General features: G+C 43.7%; 1 protein-coding gene across 13 annotated transcripts in view; it reads left to right on the top strand.

The window, feature by feature from the left end:
• EIF4G3 (eukaryotic translation initiation factor 4 gamma 3) overlaps positions 1-27,819 on the top strand; it is a 906,783-nt gene that overhangs the window by 761,765 nt on the left and 117,199 nt on the right. For 12 of the 13 annotated variants that reach the window (XM_069240075.1, XM_069240074.1, XM_069240071.1 and 9 more), the window contains 4 exons: positions 7,447-7,540; positions 8,168-8,279; positions 11,277-11,494; positions 14,819-14,934. In XM_069240075.1, coding sequence (XP_069096176.1) covers positions 7,447-7,540; positions 8,168-8,279; positions 11,277-11,494; positions 14,819-14,934 — 540 coding nt within the window. The remainder of the gene's footprint in view (positions 1-7,446; positions 7,541-8,167; positions 8,280-11,276; positions 11,495-14,818; positions 14,935-27,819) is intronic. The other variant, XM_069240068.1, reaches the window with a different exon arrangement.

Below are 27,819 nucleotides of genomic sequence, written 5' to 3'. Positions count from 1 at the left end.
AAGTCTTGGTAGCTGTAAGAGTTGCAGTGCACAGGGGTGCTGTCCTGCAGGGAGAGGCAAGAGCTTACTGTCTCCCACGTTGGCCAGCTGGTAGAGAGGACCACTCCAGACCACCACCTGTGTTTTGCTGGATCCAAACAGTTTTGCAGGAGAGAAGATCCAAGCAGCCGGTCATCGTTGCAGTTAATGCCCGTGGATGCAGGGGAGTGACTCCTTCACTCCAAGGAAGATTCCTTCTTGCTTCTCGTGCAGGCTGAAGACTCGTCGACCTCAGAGGATGCACAGGCGGGGAAATGTTGCAGTTGCTGGACAGAGACAGAGAAACAATGTTGCAAAGCTATGTCGTCACTGGAGTTGCAGATTATCAGTTCCTGGAGAGTCCAGTTGCAGTCCTGGTGGCCAGAAGATGAAGTAAACAATGCAAAGGAGTCCTGCTGGAATCTTGCATGTCGAATCTGAGGACCCACCCAGTGGGGAGACCCTAAGTAGCCCAGGAAAGGGGGATTAGTCACCTAGCAGGGTGACCACCTATCAGGAGGGGGCTGTGGCGTCACCTGCCTGACCTGGCCACTCAAGATACTCCTGGGGGCCTCTGCCCATCTTTGATTCAAGATGGCAGAATCAAGTGGCCCCCTGGAGGAGCTCTAGGCACCACCCCTGGGGTGGTGATAGACAGGGGAGTTGTCACTCCCCTTTCCATTGTCCAGTTTCTTGCCACAGGAGGGACTAGGGGTCCATGAACAGGTGCAAACCAGTTTAAGCAAGGAGGGCACCAAATGTGCCCTTCAAAGCATCCCAGTGGCTTGGGGGGGCTACCACTCCCAAGCCATGTAACACCTATTTCCAAAGGGAGAATGTGTTGCCTCCCACTCCCAAAGGAAATCCTTTGTTCTGGCTTCCTGGGCTTGAGCTGGTCAAGCAGCAGGAGGACAGAAACCTGTCTGTAGGATGGCAGCAGCGCGGGCTGCCCAGAAAAACCCCAGCAAACTGGTAGAAGCCAAGCTGGGGGTCCTCTAAGGAGCCTCCAGAGTGCATGGAATCATACAAAAAATACTGTAAACAGTATTGGGATGTGATCAGACATGTTTGATCCCAAACAATGCCAGAGTTACCATAATGCACCTGGACAGTACACCGGTAAAATGGCTTCCCCTCACTTACGAAGTCCTGGAAAAGTCTCATGCAGCGGTCCCCTCACACACCGATACTTGCACCCTGCCCTCTGGGGTAGGAGAGCCTGCCATAGGGGTGACTTACAGAGACCTAGTGCAGTGATCTGTTGTTAAAGTGTGCATGCACCTTTTCACGCAGGCTACAATGGCAGGCTTGCAGACACACTTTGCATGGGCTCTCATGGGTGGCATTATACATGCTGTAGCCCATGCAGATCCCCTGAGGCCCCAATGCTCTGGGTAGCTAGTTACGATATACTAGGGACACTTACATGGGGGCACAAGTATGCCAATTGTGGGTGTACTAAGTCAGGAACAACCACATTTAGAGGGAGAGAGCACAGTTACTGTGGTCAAAACACACTGACAGCAGGCAAAATCTGGGTACTTAGCCATGCCAAAAAGAGGGTACTTTCTTACATGGACCACATCATTTGTAAACATTGTATATGTAAACTGTGTAAGGGAATTGATCCAGCTATCCTTTCACAGCAACAATCACTCAGGCCAATTGTGGGCAGATTGCAATCGGACAATGTAAAATATCACTGGATGTTTTCTATTTGGCATTCCCTTTGATTGGCAAAGCAAAAACTACCATTCTACAAGCAGAGATCAAGCGCCACTACTCCTGGAAATTCAACTTTTGGACGAGGAATGGAGCCCAAGTGAGTTTGAAGCAGGTGACGATTCTAATCCAGACTAACACCAATTAAGTACATATGAGAAACCCCATAGGGGCAACAGATGAAACGCTACGAAGGCCAAGTCAAGACAAGTTACCACTTACTCCATTAGATTCCTACTCTTACCGAGCTATGTGAGACGAGAATTAGAATCACAGGCAGTAAACTCTTGGGTTGCACTTTGGCTTTGTTAATATTTCCGCTTGAGAGCATATGTAACTCTCTAGAAGTGATTCGGTTTACCTAATTCTGTGATTTGAAGGAAAGTGTTGCAATATGAGGAAAAACAGAAGGCAACAACCTTCTTGCATGATGTAGAGGGTATCTATATTCTTACAAAATAAATTTATTGAGAGATAAATATATATAAAACAAATTGTTTACTGGAAAGTTGCGGGGCATAGGGAGTGCCGTCTCTCTCACCCTATATTAGTGCACAATCACGATTCACAAACAATGGGTAAAGTTTTTTGGGGACCTTCATGGCAGCCCACACACATCACATTGTTCCATGTTACTCAGTACCCTGTGAGGTTATTGATTATTTGTTATCATTATTGCATTTCTATATTCTGTTGGGAGAGTTCGACAGGATGTATGTATTTATTTTAGAGCATCTCTACTGTTAATGACCCTTTTAGGACACACCCAGGTGTAGCTAGAGGTTTAGGGATCAATAATTACGTGCAAACATATAAATGCTCGTTAACTTCCAAACCCCACCCATAATTAACAATACCTAAGATATTTTCATTGCACACAAATGGCTTAAACTCCTCTAATAAATGGACTAAACTCTGGCAAAGTATCTTGGAGGCACTACAGTAACACATCTCCTTCGTCGGCAGGACCATAGATTGAAACACAGACATTACCCCACAGCGTTATGAGCAACCACAAACACAAAATATACTTGGGGTGCACTACTTTTCTGTAGTGCATTGGGATTTAAGCACTTGATTGGTACATAAAACTGATAGAGTTTGTAAATAGATCATTAAAACTATTATGCTAAAGGGAAGGCCCCTTAGTGTAGCAACATTATATGCTCCCGGTACACCCCCTGGACCTGTTCTTGATCTCTGTCTGAGGGCCCCTGGGGTAGTTTGCTGTAGGTGACACAATACTCGTGCAGGTCTTTCTATCTGTCCGGGAGCACTCTGTGAACAGGGCTGCCAATGATTAAACTTCCCAAGGAGCTTACTCTAAATAAAAAAAAATAAAAAAAAATAAAAAGGAAATATGCCTAAAGAGATTTCAATCGTAGAGCTCCATGGTGAGAGGATCATAAAGTCACACAAAACTATACTTTATTTTCACATGTACACCACTCGTATTGTAGGATAGATTATAGATTACTTAGCAATGGCCTTATGCAATAAATACGGGGCACCTTGATACACACAATCTTTTTCCATGACCCAGTGGAGCTTTGTCTTGCCTTTGAGACCAAACAGTGTATAACTTGGAGATTACGAGCTTGCCAAAGCGGAAGCTGATCATAAGACGAATCAAACTATGCTATTACAGAGAGAAGTGATGGCCCTGAGTGGGAAATTGTATGCTCTGAACAAAGCTGAACCAACTCTTTTAGGGCTTTAAAAGGTTTCCTACAGCTAGTCTAACAAGGTGGGAACCCACATAATGAAACAACTACATCAAAAGCAGGAGTCAATATATGTGCTGGATATTAAATATTGGAGGTGCTGTGGCCCAATTGGACTCTAAGAAATTAAATGCCTTTCAGTCATTTTATCAGGCTCTCTCTACTAGAGATTCCCCACTAGAGGCCCATCAGCTAACATATGTCGAATCTGTTAATTTGCCCGTGATAACTCCAGATCAGAGGGAAAAGCTTGAAGCGGTCATAGCCGAGGAAGAATTTAAAGCTGCTATCAAAACCCTTCAACTCAATGATTCTGTGGCCCCGGATTGCTTTACTTCCAACTTTAAAAAAACATTTGCTGACACATTAACCCCTCACCCAATCAATTCTTTAACCTTGTATGCGATAGTGGCATGGTTTGCCTAGAATGGCAGAGGCTCAGATATTCCCCTAATTAAAAATGGCAAAGACACTGTCTAGTGTGCCTCCTTTAGGTCAAGCACACTACTTAATAAAGACCCTAACATATACACATGATTGGAATCTCTCCTCCCAGGTTTGATCAATACAGTTAACCCTGGATTTAATATAGGACAGCAAACATGTGATGAAATAAGAGTTTATGTTGTCGAAAAAATGAATAAGCAGTTTAGGACTTCTCTGGAGAGTTAGATGCAGGGGGTGAACCCAGGCTCACAACTCAAAATATGTTAAAGAGCAGCAATAAATGATTGACCATTCAAGTACTTGCTCATTTGGGAAAAAAGGAGCTTTCATATATATGGGTCTTATACGAACCCCACGAGAAATGCGGTATAAATGAATAATACACCCAGATTTTCTGAGGCCAGTTCTCTAGTGTTACATAGGCAGGTCAGGTCCCCGAGTCCCACTTCCCTCTCTTTTGTTAGTAGTTAATCCCCGTTCACAATAGACAACATTCAGGTTAGGCCCTAATAGCAGTCCCAGTCTTAGGAGCCCCATTCCGACTCTTCCAAAATCATAAATGTTCCAGCTCCTATAGCACTATGAGGCAGAACTAGCACCCCTGGACCCTTCGGCCCTGTGCTCATTCTTAATTGTGCCTGCTGAGGTTGCTCTACCTTAGTCCCAGATAGTGTTCCACATTTGGATGTTGAGGTAAGTTCTTCTGATCGTTCCCACAGGTAAGGGTGATTGCATGGCTTCTGATGCATGAGTCCAGGCACTTGCAGGTCACTACAGCAGCCTTCTGTCTCTTCACCAGCTAATCGGCACAACAGTAATTCACTCTTCATGGCAGCCCCCTCTGGCACACAGGGTTGTCAGCTTTACTCCACGTGGGCTATGGCTGGGTCACCAAGGCTGTAATGTTATCTTCACTGCCGCCTCCTCTGGCATGCTGGGTCGTCGCTGACTTTACTTCCACACACAGGATATGGCCCAAACAGCACAGCAGTATGCACTCTTCACAGCGGCCTCCTCTGGCATACTGAATTGTCAGCTGTAATCTGCACACTGGTAACGGCTCGATCGGTGCAGCAGAAACCTCCTCGTACCTCATTACTGGGATCAACTGACCAGGATCCCCCACTGGACCTTGCTTCCTCCAAGCACTTTTTTTTTCCTTACAGGGCACAGTCTTTAAAAGCAGGAAGGGTAAGGTGCTACAGGCTAGGTGGTCTTGTATTTCCCTTGGTGATGTCCCCTTACCTAGCTGGGAGACTGGCCTTAGCCCCAGAACCTGGTCACAGGTAGAAGTCTTTCAGAGCTTCTCCTCCTTGGCATACTGCTGACTGGGTGCTTGACAGTTGACTGTTTTGGCGGCCTTGAGCTTTCCTTCTCATAGTCCGTTTCCAGACACCAAATGTGAATTGTGGGTCTGAGCCTTTGACCTTTGTGCTAGGGGTTTGATTCCTTTTGAAGTCCCCACTCCTTCCTCCCTCCAGAAAGCAGTTGGTTACTGCAGTAGTGACTCCAAATCTGACAGCCCCACAACACAGGCCATGGGAGTGACTAGAGGGTGATTTGTAGATGTCCGATACAGGGATATGTGCATCAAAAGGTTACCCCAGGGCCCCATCCCTACTTTTTATGATTCAATATCAGCCCATCTCCATCATAAGACGTGCCCATACCCCTTCCCAGTGACCTATCTCAGACTCAAAGAGCACCCTTTGAAGTGTACTGAAGAACCTGGATCTTTCTTCCTCCAATGTGTATCCCACTCAGCTCTTAGGAATGCAGCAATCCACAAATCTTCCCAGGGTCTCCCAAAATGGAACCCAGACTCTTCCATGTATTGTACCACTCACAGGTACACATACAAGCATGTGCACTGCACAGAGCTACATACTAACTTGATGCAGGCCAAGCGTGAGTCAAGCACACAGCATCTGTAGGCCTTACTCCAGTGGCACAAGTAAAAAGGCATTTTCACTCCTACTGATCTCTACAAGATATGCTGCCATCACCACACTTGTGCTTCTTAACTCCTGGTAAAGGCAGTAGTCTTTCACCGCTATAAGGGGGGCGGCTTTGGGCAACCCTTCCAGACAAATGGGGTTCTCTAATTCGAGGGCTGTGGGTAAAAAATCGATTTTGTGATACCCTTTGCCCACTGAATTCTCCTTTGTAATATTAAGGCTTGAATCCTGTGGCTTACAAGACCGGTTCTGATGTGGATTTGTCTAAGTGCACTTTATAAGACTTGCCTTCTTTTTGGAAGAAGAAGGATCCACTATCTATTGATGCCTGGTATTTGCAGCTATGGAGGACCCCTGCCTGTAACGTTTAGCTGTGACCCTGTAAGTTCCACAGAACTCTTTCAAATTGCTATGGGAGCCACTGGTGTCCTGCCTGTCTCAAGGCCTACCTCTATCATATCTGTACTTCCGCCTCCCCCCCACTCCCCTTCTCCTCACCAGAGAAAAGTCTGTCTCGTTCGAGAGCATTGAATCTATTTCCGTGTGCAAATCTCAGCACTGTAGGGGTGATGGATGAAGGGGGAGACCTGTCTTCTCGAATTTTGTTGATCAACAGTTGTTTACTATTTGAACACTGATTGTGTAATACTACCTAGGGTGTAGAGTGTTATTTGGTCATTGTTGTTCTTTCGGCAGTCATTTAGTTTAATTGTTGGGTAAAGTGAATGCATTTCTCCCGTTGTTTTAATCTGAATAAAGAGAGATGGTTAAAAAAACACTTGGCTTAATATTACTGTTTGCAGGAAAGCTGCACAGTTGGAATACTATTATGAAGCAAATGCAAACATTTTAGGACAGAACTTTCTTAAATGGGTTCAATCAGTCTTTTTACCCAGTGATAGTATTTAATCATTGTATTTCTATTGTGAACAATTAATGTGTGGTCAATGGTGCTGCTCCAATTTTGTTGGACATTTTAGTTGCCTTTGGCAACTTTATCCATGCCTTTCTAATGACTGTTTCCTGTGAAATGGCAGTAAGGAGCTGTTACTTTGTTGGGTGAAATCATCTTCACTGGAGAAAACTTAGACTATAATTCTACCACCAAATGCAGCCATTAAAATGCGTTGCATCCTAAGTATCAGCATCATTTCCTAATCTCTGTATGATACATTTTATTCACTTTCTTCACCCTAGAACTGAAAATATGTACATTAATGTCATGATGTTGACTCTGTTAGATCATTGAATAGTTTTAAAGAGTAAGAATGTGCGAAATTACTGAAGTTTGTGCCTCTTTATTGATATCAACATCATCCAGTTGATGGCTAAAGCTTTGGTGTAACATTGTAATGAAGCCTTTTTCCAACGATAATAGCTCTTTACCGCATGCATATAAACTTCTTACAGGAGCAAAAGAACATCACAAGTCCACAGTTGACTGCACAGTCAAATTTATACTACATGTTGTTGGGCATTGAGCTGTTGGTCTGTAAAGGAGGTAGAAAATGCTATCTGACATAATTTAACATTGGTGTCTCGCTTGCTACTTTGTGTTTTTTTTTTTTTCCCTGTAGACTACTATAGATGACAAAATCCAGCTTGTGCCCAAAGCTCAGTTCGACAGCTGGGGAAAGGGGAGCAGTGGTGGAGCCAAAGCAGGTGATCCTGGTAAGTGAAGAAAACAACCAAATGTACTCACTCTTACTACAGGGCATACATCTTTGGGACAAGACAGGAAGAAGGGCTGCAACAAAGTGGGATCATGTGTTATTGCCCCCATTAATAAATGGTTACAGTTCTGGAATGGTGTTCAACCCAGTTAAAGTGAGCCTAAACTCTGTAAGTGGCCTAGCAGGAGGTTCTGGAATAATACAGATAGATACTTGTTTGGGACCAGTACTACAATATATAGAATGCCTGATGGCAGGATTGCGGTCCATTCACTACCTTACTGAAATACTACTGCTACCTCCACCAATTCAGGACAGAGTTGCACTAGCAGAGCTTTGTAGCTGTCTCAGTTCTGGGAAATGTTTTTACTGATTATAATTGTGGTGCATTGAAACAATCTTATGAGCCCAAGAGTTGAATAAAAATGACTGTTCTACCCCGAGAAAGAAGCACATTTGTAGTGCTCTATGGTTAACTTCCTATTCTTTCTCTCCTTATTTACACCTGTTTACAACTTTAAAAGTCAAACAAAATTCCCTGGTGCAAACGAATATGTAAAGGATAAACAATGTGGAGTCCCTATTTCTTTTGATAACTATGCTAATTCCTGAAAAACATTTACAGAATCCCTTCGACCTGGGGCCACAAACAGATTCTCAGCATTACAGCAGCCACCATCTTCTATTTCTCCAGGGTCTGCAACCTCAGAATTCGATTCACGAAGGGCGTTAATAAGGTGAGGCCTTTTTTTCTTGCTTCCCTAGTGGATGTTTGCAGCTATTGTGTTTGAGAAATTTAGTGTCCCTTTGGTTGCAAGGCCGTGTGTCAGTTTCTGATTTGGAAACAATTTCCTAGGGCACACTATGCCCCGGTGTTGAGGACTGGTGTTTAATTTCTATAAAAATGCGGGGTGGACTCTTGGCTCCCTGCTGCTTACCCGAGGACCGCCACCTCCTCAGGGCTTATGATGGGGGGGGGGGGCGTTACCTGAAACCCCAACTGCCCTGGGGACTGCCTCCAACCCAGTGCTGTATTTAAATATACAGGGGGCGGGGCTGTGTGCTAACACACATCCTTCTCTGCTGTCCACCGCCTCCCCTCTTCAATTCAATTTATGCAGAGGGGCCTGTGGCCCCAGGGAAATTTTTTTTAAAAAAGAAAAGGGGTCCCTTTGAGACAGCCAAACCCAAGGGAGCACCACTTCCATGGGACTGTGTACACGGTGGAGGTTGGCTGCGTGGCCCCCCCTCATGGAGCCACTGATGGCCCTGGGGACCGCCAGCACCAAGGTTTGGCTCCTATTAGGTCCTAGAGTGCCCATGGATTGGTGGTTGTTATAGTTAGGAAATAGAATTAAACAAGAACATAGAAATTCACTTTTCAAAAAACCAAAGGTTATAGCAACGTAATAGTTAGGCTCGTATTTTAAACGTACAAAATCATAAAAATTCACCAGTTATAGTTAGCGTTGCCCTAAGGTAACTATAACTCGCGCCCTCGCCATGCACCGCTAATTACGCCACAAATTATGGCACTCATGCCATCTTTCATAATATCAGAGTAATATTTGCAGTTAACATTTTGACGAAAAAACTGTGCAAGGGGGGGATGTACTCTTGCCTTCATTCCCTAGACGAGGACGCACTGTGCCCCGTATGCTGCAAGCAGGACTACATAAAGCACGACATCCAAAAAGGCCTGCCACTCTTTTGACATGAGGACGTCTCCTTCATACAGCGGTAATAAAAATGACCATTGCCAAAGCCAGGCTTCCCCCAGAGAGGTTCGTTTTGCACTCCTTCCACTTTGGCGTAGACACGACAGTGGCAGCAAGGGTGCTGTGTGGGAAGCAGATAAGACATGCAAGCCGCAAGTCAGCGGGTGCATTTAAGAGGTACACATGACCAGTGGGACCCTAAGTCCTAACCCTCAAACCCCTCTCTTTCCCCTTTCTACACCAAGCCCCACCAGCAACAGATGCAGTATTTGGATTATGGGCCACTCCAATTTCTCACAGGCAGAAAGTTGGGAGAACCACAACGTTCTGGGATTGCAGGGCTCAACAGTCTTATTACTAGGACGGCCGGAAATGAAATGGGCTCAACTCCTCCCCTCCCTGCATAACGCCCTGCAGTGACTGGGTAGACCAGATGCCATGGTAATCCACCTGGGGGGTAATGACCTCACTTGCCTGAGCAGGAAGGACCTGTTGGGAGCAATGGTGTCAGTTCTTGTGGCAGTAGCGAGCCTGCTTCTCCCCACAGACATTGTGTGGTCCGAGATAATAGCAAGGCCATAGTGAAGGAGGGCCGAAGACCACAGGTGGTGGACAATCAAGAAGGAAACTACATTTCCATGAGTAACTTCTGTAGAGCCAACTTGGGGGGTTTCATTAGGCAGGGGTTCATTAACCTGAGGGTACCCGGGTTCTGTGAATTGGATGGAGTCCAAGTGACTGTGGTGGGCATGGACTTGTTCTTGCTAAACATAGTTGGGGCTTTGGAACAGCTAGGTTTTCAGTACTATAGGAGGTGAAATGGGGGGAGGTGCCTGTGGTTGGGTACCACATGCAGCACGGTGTAGAGAGCTCAGCCAGCTCACGGCAGGGATACGAGGAAACAGACAAAGGCCAACATGGGTTATCAGTGGGGGTACACTGCGCTTGTGGCCCAGGCAAGACCAAGGAGCCATCAACTGCGATTGGTAGCAATGGAAGCTTAGCTGCTGTTGCGCTGACTAATGGCCTTCTGGAGGAAAGGCTGTGCTGTAACACTGGCGAATAGCAACATAACCACTGAAGAAACTGGAAAGACACACAAATGCATTATCATTATGTGTGAAATGATTTTGCAACCTGCATAAGATGTCTTTTTTTAACATGTATAATGTACATAGAATAAGCTGCGGCCGTTGGAATCCTAGCAACGTCTTCCCTCATTTTGTTATGTGATAGGAAGGGGCAACATGGGGCAACAGCAAAAACGGCCAGAAAGGGGGCTTAGTCTTTAGATTGTCTTGGAGGGGTTACAAACATGGATGTGTTCTTCTTGCTTCTCAATATTGTATGAGGTGTTAGTGGACATTATGTGCAGTTCATCAGATTTATATGCAAATGGTAACCTTGTAAATGTTAAGTAAAAAAAATCAATGTAAAGTGATGTTTGCAGTTGTCTTTCTTAGAGGGCGGAGGACTAAGAGTTTTTTGGGGAGAAGGGTTCAGTAAAGTTGTGTTAAAATGAGAAGCTACCACCCCACATCCAAGCTGACCTGTTCTCCTTCTCCACTGCACCATATAGTTTTACTCTTCTTGGCTTTTGTTTACTTCAAATGCATCACCGCTCTTTTTTTCTGCATTTGAACATCGAGCGCCACAGTCCCATTTCCCATCACCCGTTTTGGGAAACATTTACTCACATTTGTCATGCCCTATCACTTTAATGTTTGCATAGTTTAAAGCAAAAATATGATTGTATTTTCTGTACTTTTTAAAATCGGTACAGTCGATTTCCGCTGTTAACATAATCCATTTTAATCTGTGTAGTTTTTCGAGTGAATTTGATAACCTCTGCATGTTTCTGAATGCCTGTGCACGTCATACTTCCACACCACTTCTAGATAAAGCCAGAGTATCGTGTTCAGAGACCCCATACCTACTCTTTTGTCTGCAGTTTCTTTCTGTAGTTTGTTTTCCTCTGCGTGCATCTGAAATGCATGTTTTTTTGATGCTCAATAGGGGAAGCTCAAATAGAGAGAAGAAAGACAAGCCATCTGCACCGTCGCCTGCCAGATCCACTGCTTTCCTCCGGGGCAGCAGCAGCAAGGAGCTCTTAGACAACCAGCTGCAAGAGGAGCAGCGAAGAGAGACGTTGGAGACTGTCAAGCAATTAACAGGCAATGCTGAGCTCGAGAGGAGCATAGCCGAGGCTGACCGTACCAAGACCAAGATGACTGGTATGAGAAGCAGCTCTGAGAATTTGGGCTTTGGCATTTGTTGATTTGTTAGCGAAATCCCTAATGCAGAGTCCATTTATTTATGTATAATACTATAAAGCACGTGATTGCCCGCAGGTGTCCTGGCACTATGTTAAGGCATCTGAGCTTTGCAGTACAATTACAAAGCGTGATGAGTTGAGGAATCCAAGTGTTTAAGACTAATTACAAAAATTTAGTGAAAAGTATGTTTAGAGACCTATGAAATTTTAGGATATTGGATTCAGAACGTAATTCAATCAGCAGTTAATTCCATGCCTGTTCTGTGACCACTGAAAAGGCACGTCCACTCATTCTTGTCCTGTGGAACTTAGGTACAATTCCTAATTTGCCAGAGGCAGAACTAAGCACTCTGGATAAGCTGCACATTTTGAACATTTTGGAAATGTAGTTGATACAAGACAATAGATACAGGCTTTGTGGGACAAGCATAATGCCTTAAAGCAGCATTTCTTCCGTAGGGGAAGCCACTTAAGCTTTGTAAATTGAGTGGAAACAATGTCAGATTTCCGAATACCAAATATCAATCTGGTGGCAGCATTCTGGATAAGCTGTAATGTGTCCGTAAGACAGGCTTGGGAGGCTGACATATGCAGTGCATTATACTAGTCAAACGCTAATAACCAATGCTTGTATTAATAGCTGCCTTGAGTTTTGAGGAATAAGTGGTCAAATCTTTTTTAGCTGTTTCAGGATTAAGAAGCAAGAAGTCACTCGATTCCTTATATGAGTCTAAAATAACAATATTGTGTCAAACTGGACATCCAGATTGCGGGCAGTATCTGTAGGCTTATGGCAGAACCCTAGTGTTTGAGGCCATCATGAAGAGGACCAACCTGGAGGACCGAAACACCAGCACCTTGGTTTTGTCTGAATTTGACAGCAATGAATTGGTGTTCAACCAACTGACCACCTTCACAAGGCAGCTTGACAAAATGTTATAGTTCACTTAAATCCCCTTCCCACTCAGTTCATCAATGCAGCCACCCCTCACCAGGAATCCAAACTAACACCATCTGGCAGTGGTTAGTGCTATTTGAACTAAAATGGTGGTCTAAGACTAATTGCTATTGGAGAGCTGGCCCCTAGTTAAAGCTACAAATGTATTCAGTGCATTCACCCTTTGTTGAAAAGAGCAAGGGTATTCTTTGTTTTATGTAGTACAAAAACCACCCATGATGGGTGGACACTATTGCACTTGACAAGAGTACAATCTCTAGATCTTCAAATCTGATACGACTTCTGAAGTACTTTCTTTTTGGACACTTGCCCCAGTGTGCAAATACAAACACACCCTTGGATTCCTCAGCCATGTGCTTATATCCCAACACTACTTCACATTATATCACAGTGGGACTCCAGAGAACTAGATTTCTGTCTATTGCATATTGTAGTCCTTAAATGAAAAGTCCAGATCAATTGTAATTCAGTTGTTGTTCCTAAATGAGAAATGCTGGTTCAAAATCCTTTTTGAGTGAATATGCCTGTTTAGTTTTTCCTCTGTCACATTTTCTCTCATCTTCAGAATCATCACAGCTGAATGTCTAAGCCTGGTATATTAAGTGAGGATTTTGGTGGCTATCTTGACCACCACTCCTGCCATCTGTCAAGGGAAATGGATGTTGTTGCAGTTTGGATCAGAGAACTTGTCATATTTTCTGAGCCAGTTTGTCTTTTCATCCCAGGTTGGGTGGAGCTTGACTCCCAAGGGAATTTAGCACCAGAAAGGGACTTCTGGCAAAGCTTGGAACACTGAGTAGGCAACCCCATAGGAATTATGAACTTAAACCCATACTCTCTTAGGTTTGCTGACTTTAAGGAAGTCCCTGGGTTTGGTGCATGAGATTTCGGTCTGTCCCCATCTACCATGTTTTAATAAATGCAAACAGTTTTGCAGGCCAAATCATGTAAGTTACTGTGGAATACCCAACCTATGCACAATGCTTTGAAAGTCATTCATTTCAAGATAAGGTCACTCATGGCCACAAAAAAAGAGCTGTTATGCATGTCCTTTCTTTGAATGAACTCAACTATTGTGATAGCCAATCGAGGTGGCCTTTTTATTTACTTTACTGGCTGCCATTAGTTGATGGGCCTCTTTTATGAAGATTAATTCTGTCTACGTTTAACGTGCCTCCCTTTAAATTAGTATTTTCCAGGCCTCTGCAACATATTGTAGACAGGTGACATCCAGTGGCCTCACTCCATCACCAGGCTTCAGTAAAGTGGCTTGAAAAAGATTGTTTCCAGGCCAGTAAGTCAAATATTGCCTGCCTCCTTACTACTCAGGATTTTCACAGGGTGTAGACACTTTAGGAAACAGATGATGCCTGAGTAGACCAAAGTGCCTAGATTTCTCACCACCTGAACGTATAAGTTGGTCTAGGGCTTAGGCCCAAAAAATAGTTCCATGGGCAACAGTCCCAGCTACCTAGGTTGTTCTGTGAGTAGAATTCTAGACTTTGAAGAATTGAGCTTTACGAAATACTCATCCAGCAGTGCACAGCATCCAGTTCTTCGTGTTTATTGGGGGCAGTTCTGTCCTTTTTACTGTGTATAGTCAAGAGAACTTGAATGTCTGCATATATGTAAAAGGTAAAATTGTACCCATGCAAGAAATGGGCCAGTGGATGAGATTCAGATTAAGTGAAAGGGGACTGGCCAGGAGCATGATTAATGCACAGGAAGCCTGGTTTGGCTGAAGTGTATAGGGCCACAGCAGTATTGTCTATTTTGTGTTGGAAAGAAAAGTACAAAAAAGATGGACCTTCTCCATTGAAAGTTTGATCGTCAAGCTCACATGAAGTGGTCAGTCAGTGATATCCAGAGAAAATGTACAGGGCAGGAATGTATAGCTTTACCATGCCATCAGGACTCTTAGTCAAATGCCTCTGACCCTCCCCCCAACACAAAAAAAAAAACCTTGCCCTAGCTTTCTGTGGAACCACCAAGGTGAGTCAAGGCTACATTGTGGAACCTTTGAGATCTGTTGGAGTGTGGTTCTTCATCTTTAATATGAAATAATTTTACTCTGTACCTTTCCACTCCCTCAGTACCAGACCATCTGATCTCTTAACGGGTCTTTCGCAGTCTGAAAACATAATGCACACACCACAGATCTAATCCTTAGTGAACACAAATCTCTCAAGTGTTGGACATCAAAGTTTCACCTCAAATCACAGTTTGTATAAACTGCCTATTTGTGCTGTGTTTCTCCTTTATTTACACTGGTATCACTTTATTTTTTCTCAATATTGTGTGCTATGTCTTTGGATCCTGAAAAAGTCAAATCTGGGGTCGCTCCTCCACCAGAACAGGAAAAGTCAGCCTTACCTGAAGACGAGATGGAGAAGAAATCAAAGGCCATCATTGATGAGTTCCTACACATCAATGATTTTAAGGTGAGACTCATAGGAGCCAGCAGCATTGCATCTTTTCCTCGAGGCTCATAATAAGTCTGTCTCTATCGTATATCTCTTTTGTGCCACTCAAAAGCTCCTTTAATGTAATAAGCGAATGTATTGTGTCTGAGTGTTACTCAGCATTTAGGTCTTGTGCTTCATCCATTATTGGATATGTACTGAACAGATTTTATTTTTGTGCTGGATCTTCAGTAATACTATAAAAACTTCTTGACCTTTTTCATATTTCCTTAACTCACTAAGGCCATTGAGGTTGTTCACAAGATATGTTAAGTGCATTTGCCATGCATGGCTTTCTTGTAACCTCCTGAAAGCATAAATCAAATCAAATGTTATTTCATGCTTTGGAACCCCTAGGCGGTCCACATAAAACACAGAGATATAAAATACACAGATAAAATGATTTGAATCAAAGCTGAAATGTACCAAGAAACATAAATTATTACATTCAATATAAAGGCAAAAAACATTTTAGAAGTTAAAAATGTGAATACAAAATATTTTATTTGGTGGGTTAAATAATAAATACTTCCTCTCTGCAAGCAGAATGTCTTAAAAAGAGGGGTCTCAGCCACTTACGACAGTATAAAAGCAAAGCAGGGCACATAAATAGAACGTGTTTCATTTCCTAGTTTCTTTTATTAAACGTGACCTGTGCTAGAGGTGCCATACCAATTAGATGTTACAACATTTAATGGAATAATATTTAGGCGGATTAGTGCCCAGACGCATCTAACCGCACGGACCATATTCTGTGACGCATAAAGCTGTGATTTATTCAAAACATCACAATTCATTACGGAATCAAAATCTGCATTTTTCTTAAAGGAATCCAGATTCAAACGGAAACTTCACTTAAGAGCGGCATGCTTAAGAAAAGCTTTAAGCTGAGACATGGACATAGATGAAGCCACATTTATATTGAGATTAAATTGCCCTATAGCATACTTAAAATTCCCAAAAAATAATGCTTTGTCTCTTTTAAGTTCAAAAATCTCTTTAAATATAAGGTGTTGTAAGGAGTTACCATCACTGTTCATAATGCAATGAACCAATTGCACCACTTCAGCCAAACTCTGTACTAATGAACTTTTTAGACCAAATTCTAATCTTAATGGGGTGGTGGGATCTATCATATTAAGTGATAGCACTTCCCTTAGTATTTGCCCTTAAAGCTTATCTAAAACTCTTTGACACGTCAATTAGTACAATGGCATATAGAAGAGTAGGTGGAAATTTTGCCCGGTGCACTGACAGAAGATGGGAAAAATGTTTCAGTCCCATAGTCTTATATAAAGAGCCAAGCTCCCTAGCCTGTGACTGGGCTTTACACACACTATTACGTATGTGTTCTGAGTCATTTAGAGTACTGGACATTATTTTCCTTAAAAAGGTGTAGCATTTAATTGTTTCCATTTTTTGTGTGCCAAGATGCCATGAGTAATTAACGTAGGAGCACACACTTGTTCCCCGAAAGCACAACACCTTAATTTTTGTGGAGTTAATTTTCAAAAGTGCGTTTTGGCATACTGTTGTGGGTCACTTAGCCGACAATCTAAACCTTTAGGTATTGAATCCCAAAGTCATCGACGTATAGTAGGCAGGTCACTAGGTGACCTCCAATGCCGGAAGGAAAACCCACACATTTAGATAAAAAATGAACTGGGGAGATCTGATACAGGGCTCATAAAGTCCACTGGACCGCCCGCATTGGTGAGTTTTATTTGCTCAGGTTGAGCTATTTTTAATACTTACTTGTTCCTTCTGGCGAGTTGACACTGAACAGGTGTTCTGTTCAGTTGAAAAGTGGAGGAGAAATAAAAGATGACTTTAAATCTTGTTCTTATGTCACATTTGGTCTGTGTTCACAGACAGATGTCAAAAGTCAGTTTTTCTTACAATAAATGTTCCTTCTGACTGCAGAGTTCCAGGACTTTGTAAGGTGAACTTGGTGACCTGCTGCTTAGAATGTAAAATAAAAGGATATATGGTGTCAGATTTTTCCTAACACAACATTTAAATGACTAAGTCAATTGTGCAGACATTTCAAAATGTATTTCAGTAGTTGTGAAAGCCCTTTTTTATATTTGTGTGATGAAAAAATATTTTAATAGGATGAAAACAAATCAGAATACTTTACATGTTGATGTTCAAAGGATAAGTTTTCTGAAACCCAATTTTCACTGATTAATACAGTATATAGTTTTATCAGTAAAGCTGCAAGTTAGTGGAGAGGTTTTTGGGCATTTCTTGGAAAGTTACTGTGTGCAGATGACAAAATGTTACCACATCATGGTTTAGTAATATATTTATCAAAATTGATTGTTTAAACAAACTGAGAAACACTCCTGCCCTGATGGCAATGTTGTTAGTAAAGTAAAAGAAGTCCTAGGTTATGTGGGCTAGATTCTTATGATGCATGCAGCAAACTTTGTCTACTTAATGAAACAAAAGAGTTTTTTTTGTACTGCAGAAATGCTGAGCTCACATATTTGAAGGCGCAATCATATGTGAGAATTAGGAAAAGGCGACTCAGTAAACTATTTGCCTCGGATCACACAATTTGAGACCTGTTTGAGTCAAGTACATATGTTAGGTTGAGTAGATTATTTAAGTTGCTTGACCTGCAGGTTTAGTAACATTTTATGATTTTTCTAGCCCTATGATATATAGAAGGAGAAGAGCAGAGGCGCAAGTAGACACCCTTGCTCCACATCATTTTTTGTAGGAACACCTGTGGATACCCCTAACCAACAGTATTTGGCTGTAGGTTGAAGAGTGGAGAGCACTAATCAAGCGCAAGAACATTCTAGTCATCCCAAGATAAGCTAGTTTTTTTCCACAGGGTTGGACGATCCACCTTATCAAACACTGGAGAAAAATCTATAAAGGCAGCGCAGACAGGACACTTTCTCACGGTCGCATATCTACCAGTGATGAGTTGCAAGGCTGCAGTGTCATTTAGAGTGCAGTGCTTTTTCCTGAAACGTGTTTGTTCTAAAGGAATACAATTCTTATCTTAAACCCAAGAATTAAGATACTCCAACAGGCACCTAGAAAAGACTTTGCCATCCGCATCTAGTAATGCATTTTCTTGATAATTGACAGGTAAGTTACAATTGCACTTCTTAAACAGAGAAACAGTAATACTTCCGGTCCATGACAAGGGCACAGATAAAAGGTTATAACAGTAATCAAAGCCCAGAAACAAAACCTAAGACCAGAAACAAAACCTGAGCCCAGAGATTTGTTTCCTTTTTTATAACCAAGATCGGGACTTCTTCCGGGCCCATTGCACCAGGAGCCTGCATTGCCCTAATCGAAAAATCTATTTAAGTCAGACGGGAGACTGTAACTAACTAGCATCGTCTCAGAGTCGGAGGGTAGATCTTCAAACCAGAATTAGATACTGGGATTACCACACACAGTTCTCTAATAAAACACTCCTGTACATCTTTGCTAATGGTGATAAGGTGGTATCTCACTCTTGTCCCACTGCAGTCAGCATTAAGATCCCAGTATTCATACACATTTTTCCTAAATGGAGCTTCTTTTAAATTGATCACAAGCTGTTGCAGTTTTGCTTCCTTAAGCTTGTCTTTAGGCTCTGCCTTCTTTTAAGCAGAGATATTAACCAGACTCTTTCCTTTGAGAAGAAGGCAAATTGAGTTCTAACCATTTTGTTTAGTTCTTTGTTACATGAGAGAAGTAATCAACATTGAGATTTGTGAGCCGTTTTGGGGTGACTCTCAGAATTGAAATGAGAAATCAACTTCATGAATTTTCTAAATTGAGCCTATGAATTTAACTATCCCTTCCAATAACTCTTTTAGGTTAGATATTCTTGGGATAGGCCAATACATTCTCCCAGACCACTTATTAAGCTGCAACTTGGATCCATCAAATCTCCATAATCCAAATAACGACGTACTGCAATTAACTGAAAATACCAGCGTTCTGTGATCGCTAAGCAAAGTGATTGACTTTCAGATCTGATGTAAGTTTACAGGTGGAATATGAGGCAATGCTGTAATCAGTTATGGAGTCGCACAGTGGGGATTTATGTGTATTTTGAGCAGGAGAATCAAGATCAAATTTTCTGTTTAGGATAACAGTCAATATTTCTCAGAAGATTGAGGAATGAATGACCTCTTATCTGTTTTATTTTTGGCAGAAAGAGAATTGGGGGGATATGTAGAGCTTCTTCTTTTTTGGCATCTGCAAACAAGAGCAGGCACAGCTTTAAGCCCCAAACTACCATAATTCACTGGTTGCCTCCCCTTAATCCATACTGTATAACCTTTAGGTTTTTACCCGAAAACTTGTTTGTATCTGCATGGCAATCTTAGAATGATTAGAATTAGTAAGAGGTTGGGTGTAGTTTTGACCCTTTCACCATATGGGAGTTACGTTGACTCCTCTGGATGAAAGTGAATCACCATTCTGCAAAACTAGAACTTAAACTGAAACAACATCATTGTTTTACTCATTAATGAGGGGCGTGATATAGATTCAAGGGAGATGTCACTGCTTTGAAACATCTTTAAATTTTCAATATTTGCAAACTAAGGTAATATATGTGAACAATTCAGAACCACATCGTAATCCAATAGAGCAACAAAGTCTAATTTAGTCGTGACTATTGTCAGAGGGTGAAGGGAGGCATCGTAATCGCAGACCCTGGAAGGAGATGTAATGTGTGAAGGCTCTGCATGAAAGCATTTTGCAGCTAGGTTAAGCTTAACTGACTGGGGGAATCACAGATGGAGTGGAGGTTGGGACTCCAGCCGAAGTAGTAAGTGCACCTTCTGCCATGGGGGCCCAAACTACTGCTTTTTTGTTGCATCAGAGAGAATATTGCAAGCCAGATTAGTTTTGCAACCTTTGATTAGTACATTTAACTAGTAGTTTTATATTTTACTTTAATATCAGTTTCAAAGGCACACATGTTACTGCTTCATTTATAGAAATGTGCTTCTGTAAGGGTTTACTTGTACCAGCCATATAAACCTGGGGAGCACAGTTGTGAACATTGTGAGGTGTTTTAAAACTAATTTTAGAAGACCGTCAGTTCACTAAAAGTGATTAAAGTTCTTAAAAGCTTGTGGTCCCTGAAATCTAGGTCAAGTAAGCTTATTCCTAGCACACTTAAAATTAGTCCTTCACTTTGAAGAATTAGGAGGACATTAGTGTATTTGTTATTAGCAGGGAATGTCAGCGGGAATGTCATGGATGCAGCTCCAAAGTCCTACAGCCGCTTCATGCTCTGAAGACATGAAGGAAATCTGCTCAGATCGAAAAAAGCCATCCAGTTTTTTAGCAGGCCAAAGAGATCGAAATCTAGAAATTTTGTTCTTAGAGGACTCAGACTACAGAGATGAACCATCTCTGTGGGCTTCATTGAAAGCTGCACTAGGACATAGGTTGTACCAAACACCGCCACACCTTCGACACCATCTGAAGATCGTTCTTCTGGGGCTTGATTTCCACAAGAGTCTTGAATACAGGCTGGACATCGGTGTTGAGAGAGAAGAGCTTCAAGCCCTGAGACAGCACTCAAGAGGCCTCTACAGATGGCATCAACCACTGCCATTCAGCTAGCTCATCACTGGCAGCCTGCCACCATTCCAGAGCAGCCACAAGCACAGGGTACCAAGCCTCAAAGTCAACCAACATCTTATGTGCCTCAGAGTCCCAAACCACCAACTTCGGCAACAAAAGTAGGCAGTAAAGCATATTTCACTAATGTCTCGATGTCGAGTGAACTGACCTCAGACATCAAGCTACCTGAAAAGCCTGTCCGGCTGTGAAAGATTTACCTTAATCCTCAGTCTGGAAAAATACCCACTTACACACCAATGCAAGATACAGACCAAAGCACCTCTTAAAAAGAGGAAGTTGACTTCGTGGAGACATTCTTTGAAAAACATAGCTCAATTGCAATCACTAAGCAATGCTGATAGAAAGATAGTAGCTCTGTGCCTCTACCCAGTTCATTGCCCATGATCCTTATCACAAGCTTGTCCACACTAAGATGAGGTGTAGTGCCTGGCAGGATTGAAACATGAACCCTCAGGAGGAAGTCCTCGCCACTAGATGATCTAGTAAATTAGTATGCAGTCACCCAGAGGGTATCAGGTCACCATAAAGTGAAACAGCGTCATTAAGGAGGATATCTTGGTGGAGAACTTCTTTAGGATGGGACAGTTGGCACCCATACTAAAGAGCACGATCAAGTGAGCAGCAGAAAATTTCAAAAACCCTGTAAAAGCTGGGGTGGTAACATCAAGGGGAGGGAAAAAGTTCAAGCTGACACCTGATGACCCACTTTACATACAAGACCACTTACCGCCTAACTCCCCTAGTAGTACATACTACTAGGCAGAGGACGTTCGCTCAGGGCACGGGATAGATTCTGCCATTAGACAAGTAGAGCTGCAGAAGGGAGAAGAGGATCAGTAAGTAGGCAGTGCAGTGGAGCACAGCCAACTTATTGAGCCCCTCTTCATGTATGCCGGTTATGACCTACAAGAGAAGAGCAGCTTTTACAACATCATTCAAAAGACTATTGTAAATGATGCAAAGATGTAGTTCAGGAAGGAAAAATAATATTGAGTACCAACATTTGTTGTGCGTTATTTGAGCGGATACTGGGCTACGAAGAATGAACACCGGCATCATCTCAGGGTGTCATGATTTCATCCTGAGGGGCAGCATCTTCTCATCAGTGTTCCTTTTAATGGGGAGCACTTGTTTGGGCCACAAGTGGACTTCATGCTTGAAAAAAGGAAAAAAAAAATGTGCTGACAGTTCCAAGACTGTGGGTGTACTCCAGACTGAAACAAGCAGGCCTGGTTTTCAGCACCGAGTGCCAAACCTGCAGCAACACCCAGTGATCTGGTTTTCAGTAACCACGGTCCTTTCAGGATGGACAGCCTCAGAAAACCTTCTTCGTAGAAGGCCTGAGCGGCAGCAGGAGAGGAATACGTGGAGGCGGCCACAGAAAAGGGCTCCTCTGCCTAAAAGCAGTGACTTTGCTACCATTCACCTAATCACAGAACACCTGTCTGAGGAATGATCAGGTTACTCCTCCTTCAGTGGGAGAAAATAACACCAGGTGTGCGGACCTATCTAATGTCTCAAAGGTACACTGCTTGGAGTTACACGCCACTCCACTAAATATCTTGCTATCATACAGTCAGTCAATAATAAAAAATGCTGCTGCAAAAGGAAATGCAAGCACTTATGAACAAGGGTGCCATAGGAAATGTTTTGATGCACTAAAGGGGTTAAGGGTTATGCTTTCTGTTTGTCCTCATCCCAAAGAAAGGCACAATCCTAAGACTAACACTAGACTTCAGGTCACTAAACCATTACATAGTATGATAGCACTTCAAGATGACTTCTGTGCAAGACGCCATTCTGCTGTTCTGTGCAGATCATATGACAATCCTTGATCTCAAAGATGCACACTCCCATATCAATCCCACACATTATCCTACCTCTGAATGGACTAAACTTCCAGTTCAAAATGCTACCCTTTGTGCACACAACATCACAGAGGGCATTCTAATGCTGAGAGATGGTTTTAGCACACCTGCACATGAGTGCCATTCTCGTCGTTCCGTATTTGTTTGACTGGTTGATAAAGAGCAGCAGCCATTAGTGCCAACACACATTCATCTGGTGGTTCTACTTCAGAGATGAGGCTTTACAGTAAATGTAAACAAATTGCATCTCTTCCCTCAAAAGTTAAACACCTTTTTGGGAGCCATACTAAACACAGTAATATGCAAGGCCTATACCTACCAAGATAGAATTATGCCATTTCAAAGGCTGTCTCCACTTCACCAGACATTGACAGTGAGAATAACCATGAAACTGTTGGGAATTATGTCTTTGTGCAATGCAGTATTTCCAAAGGCTCAACTTCTCTTGTGCCCATTACAGCAGTTTCTGTCCAGGCAATATTCACAAGTGATGGCTCAAAGGAAAGATGTGGCATTGGTAATGCCCAGGTTTCAGCACAATCTCCAGTGGTGGAACCAGCAAAATCATGTTACTTGCTAGATCATTTGTCAACCCTCAACCACAGCTGACTATTATTGTGGACGTCTCCCTGGTACACATTTGGATAACCTGACCATTCCAAGCACCTCAACACATCAACAACAGAAAATGCACATCAGTTTCTTAGAGATCACGGCAGCCCAGCTGGGCCTCAGCAGTTTACACGCTTATACTCAACAAGACAGTTCTCATTCAAACAGACAATACAACTGCAGTGTATTATATCGAAAAACAAAGGGCACTCACTGGCACCAGCAATCAGCACTGGCAAAATTAATGTAGTACTGGGGCATTTGCAACAGGGTTTGCTTTAAAGCAGAGTGTAGGAATGTACCCTCTTTTTGGCATATTTACCCCCACTTTTTGCTTGATGTCAGTGTGTTTTGACTGTTTACTGGGATCCTGCTAACCAGGACCCCAGTAACTGTGCTCTCTCCCTCTGGATTTGGTTGACCCTAACTTTTTACACCCCACAATTATTATACTGGTGCCCCCATATAAGTCCCTAGTAAAAGGTACCCAGGGCATTGGGGCACCAGGGGTTCCCCATGGGCTGCAGCATGTATAATGCCACCCATGGGAGCCCATGCAAAGTGTCTGCAGGCCTGACATTCCAGCCTGCGTGAAAGGGTGTGTGCACCCTTTTTACTACAGGTCATTGCACCAGGTCACTGCAAGTCACCCCTATGGTAGGCACCCCTACCTCAGAAGGCAGGGTGCAAGTACCTGTGTGTGAGGGCACCCCTGCATGAGCAGAGTTGTCCCCACAAACTCCAGCTCCATTGTTCTGGACTTCGAGTGCGGGAAGCCATTTTAGCCGGGTACTGGACATACATCACTACCTATGTCCAGCTACATAATGGTAACTCCGAAGCTGGACATGTTTGGTTTGAAGCATGTCAGAATCATACTCCAATACTGTTGCCAGTATTGGTAGTATGATTCCATGGACTCTGGGGGCTCCTTAGAGGCCCCCAGCTTTGCTCCTACCAGTTTGCAGGGATTTCCTAGGCAGTCCTCACTGCTGCCGTCCTACAGACGGGTCTCCATCTTCCTGCTGCTTGACCAGCTCAAGCCCAGGAAGGCAGAACAAAGGATTTCCTTTGGGAGTGGGAGGCAATAACCTCTCTCTTTGGAAATAGATGTTATATGGCTTGGGAGGGGTAGCCTCCCCAGGCCACTGGTATGCTTTGAAGGGCACATTTGGTGCCCTCCTTGCATAAACCAGTCTGCACTAGTTCAGGGACCTCCAGTCCCTGCTCTGGCACGAAACTGGACAATGGAAAGAGGAGTTACCACCCCATAGGTGGCGCCCAGAGCTCTTTCAGGTGGTCACTTGATTCTGCCATCTTGAAAACAAGGTTGACAGAGGCCTCTGGGAAAATCTGAGTGGCCAGGTCAGGTAGGTGACGTCACAGCTCCCTCCTGATAGGTGACCAATCCCCCTTCAGGGCTATTTAGGGTCTCCTTCTTGGGTGGGTCCTCAGATCCAACGTGCATGATTCCAGCAGGACTCCTCTGCAACGTTTACTTCAACTTCTGGCTCTGGAACCACAACTGGACTTTACAGGAACCTACAATCAGCAGCTCCAGCAACAATTTCACTCTGCAACATTGTTTCTCTGGCTCCTTCCAGCAACTGCAACATTTACCCAGCTGTGCATCCTCTGATGGTGCAAGTCTTCCCTCTGCTCCTAGAAGGAATCTCCCCTGTATCCGCAGACACCAGGCTGCATGGGTCCTCTCTCCTGCAACTCTGCGTGAATCCTGCAACCTGGGTCATGGTCCTGAGTGGTCCCCTTGGTTCCCTCCACCAGCTGTCCAACTTTGGAGGTGGTGATTCTTTCCCTCTCCTTGCAGGACAGTACCCCTTTGCACCGCAACTCTTGCACTTGCCAAGGACTGTTGGCTCTTCTTACAAGGGATCTTCAGGCTCCAGGTAGCGCTGACTTCCAGCACTTTTCCCTGCAATGTGTGGTCTCCTGCCTGACCTTCCTTCCTGGTCCCCGGCAGCTCTGCAAATCTTCTTCTGCAACTTTTGCCTTTGCCAAGGCTTGTTGGTGGTTTTTCCACACCACTGACTAACTGCAACCCTACTTCCAACATTGGGACATTGACTGTATCACTTCTGGAACTCTTTCTCTGCTCCCGGTTTTCACGGTCAGCCTGGTCCTGCATCTCCTGAACGGTGGGTAGTGGCTCCAGCCCCAACCAGACACTCCAACTGGACTTGGTCCCCTTCATTTGCAGGTCCTCTTTTGTCTGGATCCACCTTCTGTTTCTTGCAGTCTTGTTTGGGTCTTGCACTGTCCTTTCACAAAGTTTCTTTGTGGGTTTCTCTCCTGGTCGCTAGGGGACACTCTGGTACTCATCTTTTGGTTTTCCTGGTTACTCCTGCTCTCCCCTACAGATTCCATTTGCTTGGGTAGGGGTCCATCATTCACATTCCATTTTTTAGTATATGGTTTGGGCACCCATTAGGGTCACTGTTGTTATTGCACTGTTTTCTATTGCTTTCTATCCTCATTCCTGACAACTAAGGTGTTAATAATTATGTGTTTACTCACCTGCTAGTAGAGTATTGCCTATATAGTATTTGTGTCACTAAAATAAAGTACCTAAATTTCAGTAACACTTTGTGGTTCTTTCATGTGTGTAAGTGCTGTGTGACTAAAAGTGGTATTGCATGAGCTTTGCATGTCTCCTGGATAAGCCTTGGCTGCTCTTTCACAGCCACATCTGGAGAGCCTGGCTTCCTAGACACTGACTACACCTCATTAATAGGGGATACCTGCACCTGGTATAGGGTGATAACACCAAATGTGCTCTTCACACACCAGCCCATATGCCTGCACAGAGCATCTACCAAGGGTGGAGAGTGACTATGTGGACCTGTTAAGCAGGATGCCTCAACAAATACAAGCGTAGGAGCTGAATCTGAAAGTATCTCAGTAGTGTTTTTAGAAAAGGGGGATAGCTACAGTCAATCTGTTCATTACCACAGGAAGAAAAAAAATATTAAAACTTAATTTTCAGGTATCCACTTTCATTGTCTGTGGGAAATACTCTGTGGATGAACTGGACAGAGTTATTTGCCCACACTTTTACTCCGCTACTTCCATATGTAGTGAGAAAGGGGATACAAACCACCATGATGCTCATGCTAATCACTTCAACATGGCCAAGGTAACCATGGACCACTGTGCTGCTGGAAGTGTCTACCCACCCACATGAAAGCAGACCTACTAACTCAGCTAAAGGGGCAAGTGAAGGTGATGAACCTTGTAGTGTTACCTAATATCTTAGAGTTTTGATATGAGCAGCTTCATGAAGATTTTATGTTCATTTCGTGAGAAGTTTGTAACCTGCTACATGAGCTTGTTATGCTGTAAAATGGAAACAATTTGTATGTTACTTTAGCTTTATGCATACCCAACCTCTTTAGACCTTGAATATAGACATCTGCTATCTGTTATGCCAATCAGGGTTGGCATAAACATATATTAGATGTCACTTAAAAGCTGTAGCTGTTTATTTACAAAGCAACCAACTTCGGTGTGTATTTAGGATCTCTGCTGTTGAACCATTCATGGAGTTATCCCTCAAAGCACACCTCCAGTCCCTGTATGAGACTATCTAGTCCAAACGTCAGTCATGGGACTTCCTTTTGAGCCCTTAAATTATTTTTAGATGCATTATGCAGGAAAGTGGCCTTTTAGTGGCTGTTACTTGGAATTAGTGAGTTGTGAGTCTTGATGTTGAGGGCCCCTTTCATTCCGGTTCAAAAAAATCCAGTCATCCCGAGGAAAACCTACAATCTGATAGAGACTTCTAGTTGCGGGTTCCTTACCTTTGATTTTCCCAGGTGTCCGGCTGGATCTGGAAGCCTTTGCCAAGCAATACCCCTTGCGCACGCCGTGGGTGGCTCCACTCAACTTCGTGTGGCAACGTTGGCGCCAAATGTTACATTGCTTTGACCTATGTAGGCGCTACCCAGGCTTGCAGGCATTAGTTCTTTTCTTTCCACGCGAGTTAGCGCAGACCGCAGAAGGGCCCTTTTTAGACTTTGTCGAGTTTTTCTTTGTGTGTGTCAAGGATGTCATCAAGAAAGGCTGGGTTCAAACTGTGTGGCGCCTGTCAACGCACCATGTCGGTTATGAACCCTCAACTAGTTTCCCTCTGGTTCCTTGAGCAGGACCATGACTCCAAGTCGAGCTCGCACTGCTGGGCATTGGCACCGAATGCTTTGAGGTAGCAGTCCCTAAAGCTGCTTGCGGCCCGGCAGTTAGCAACATGTCACAAGTGACTCTGAGGTGGTCTCGGTCAAGAAGGTGATCTCAGGACTGCTCCCAAAGCCCCAAGTCCTCTTTTTCCCATTTGAGGTCTTCGGTACACTCGGGAAAGACATATAAGAAGAAGAAGTCCAAGAGGACTTCAATTTCACCTTGTCCATCAGCCTATGATACGATTGGGGAACGTCAGCATTTCCATCATGGTTCTGCTGGGCTATTGCCCAGTTCGACTCTGCGCTTTCCTCCCTTTTCTGGGAGCTGGATTGACACCCACTCAGATCAAGAAGTTTTACCAGGCCATGCGCTTCATATTCAAGCAGGCCGACCCCTCTGGTGCGTCTTCTGCCCCGTCAGGGGTATGAGAAGGCCCCAAGCGGTTCCCTTGCCTGTGGCTTCGGCCTCGGCTCCGATGGTGTCTGAAGGATCCAATTCTTGACCCGGACCTGTGCCGGTCGTAGCCAGCTGACCTTCTCTGGAGCTGGTCATGAAGCCAATGCTCCCA

This window comes from Pleurodeles waltl, chromosome 6, assembly GCF_031143425.1.
Source record: "Pleurodeles waltl isolate 20211129_DDA chromosome 6, aPleWal1.hap1.20221129, whole genome shotgun sequence".
Classification (NCBI taxonomy): Eukaryota; Metazoa; Chordata; class Amphibia; order Caudata; family Salamandridae; genus Pleurodeles; species Pleurodeles waltl.
This window is presented reverse-complemented; position numbering and strand designations above follow the sequence as displayed.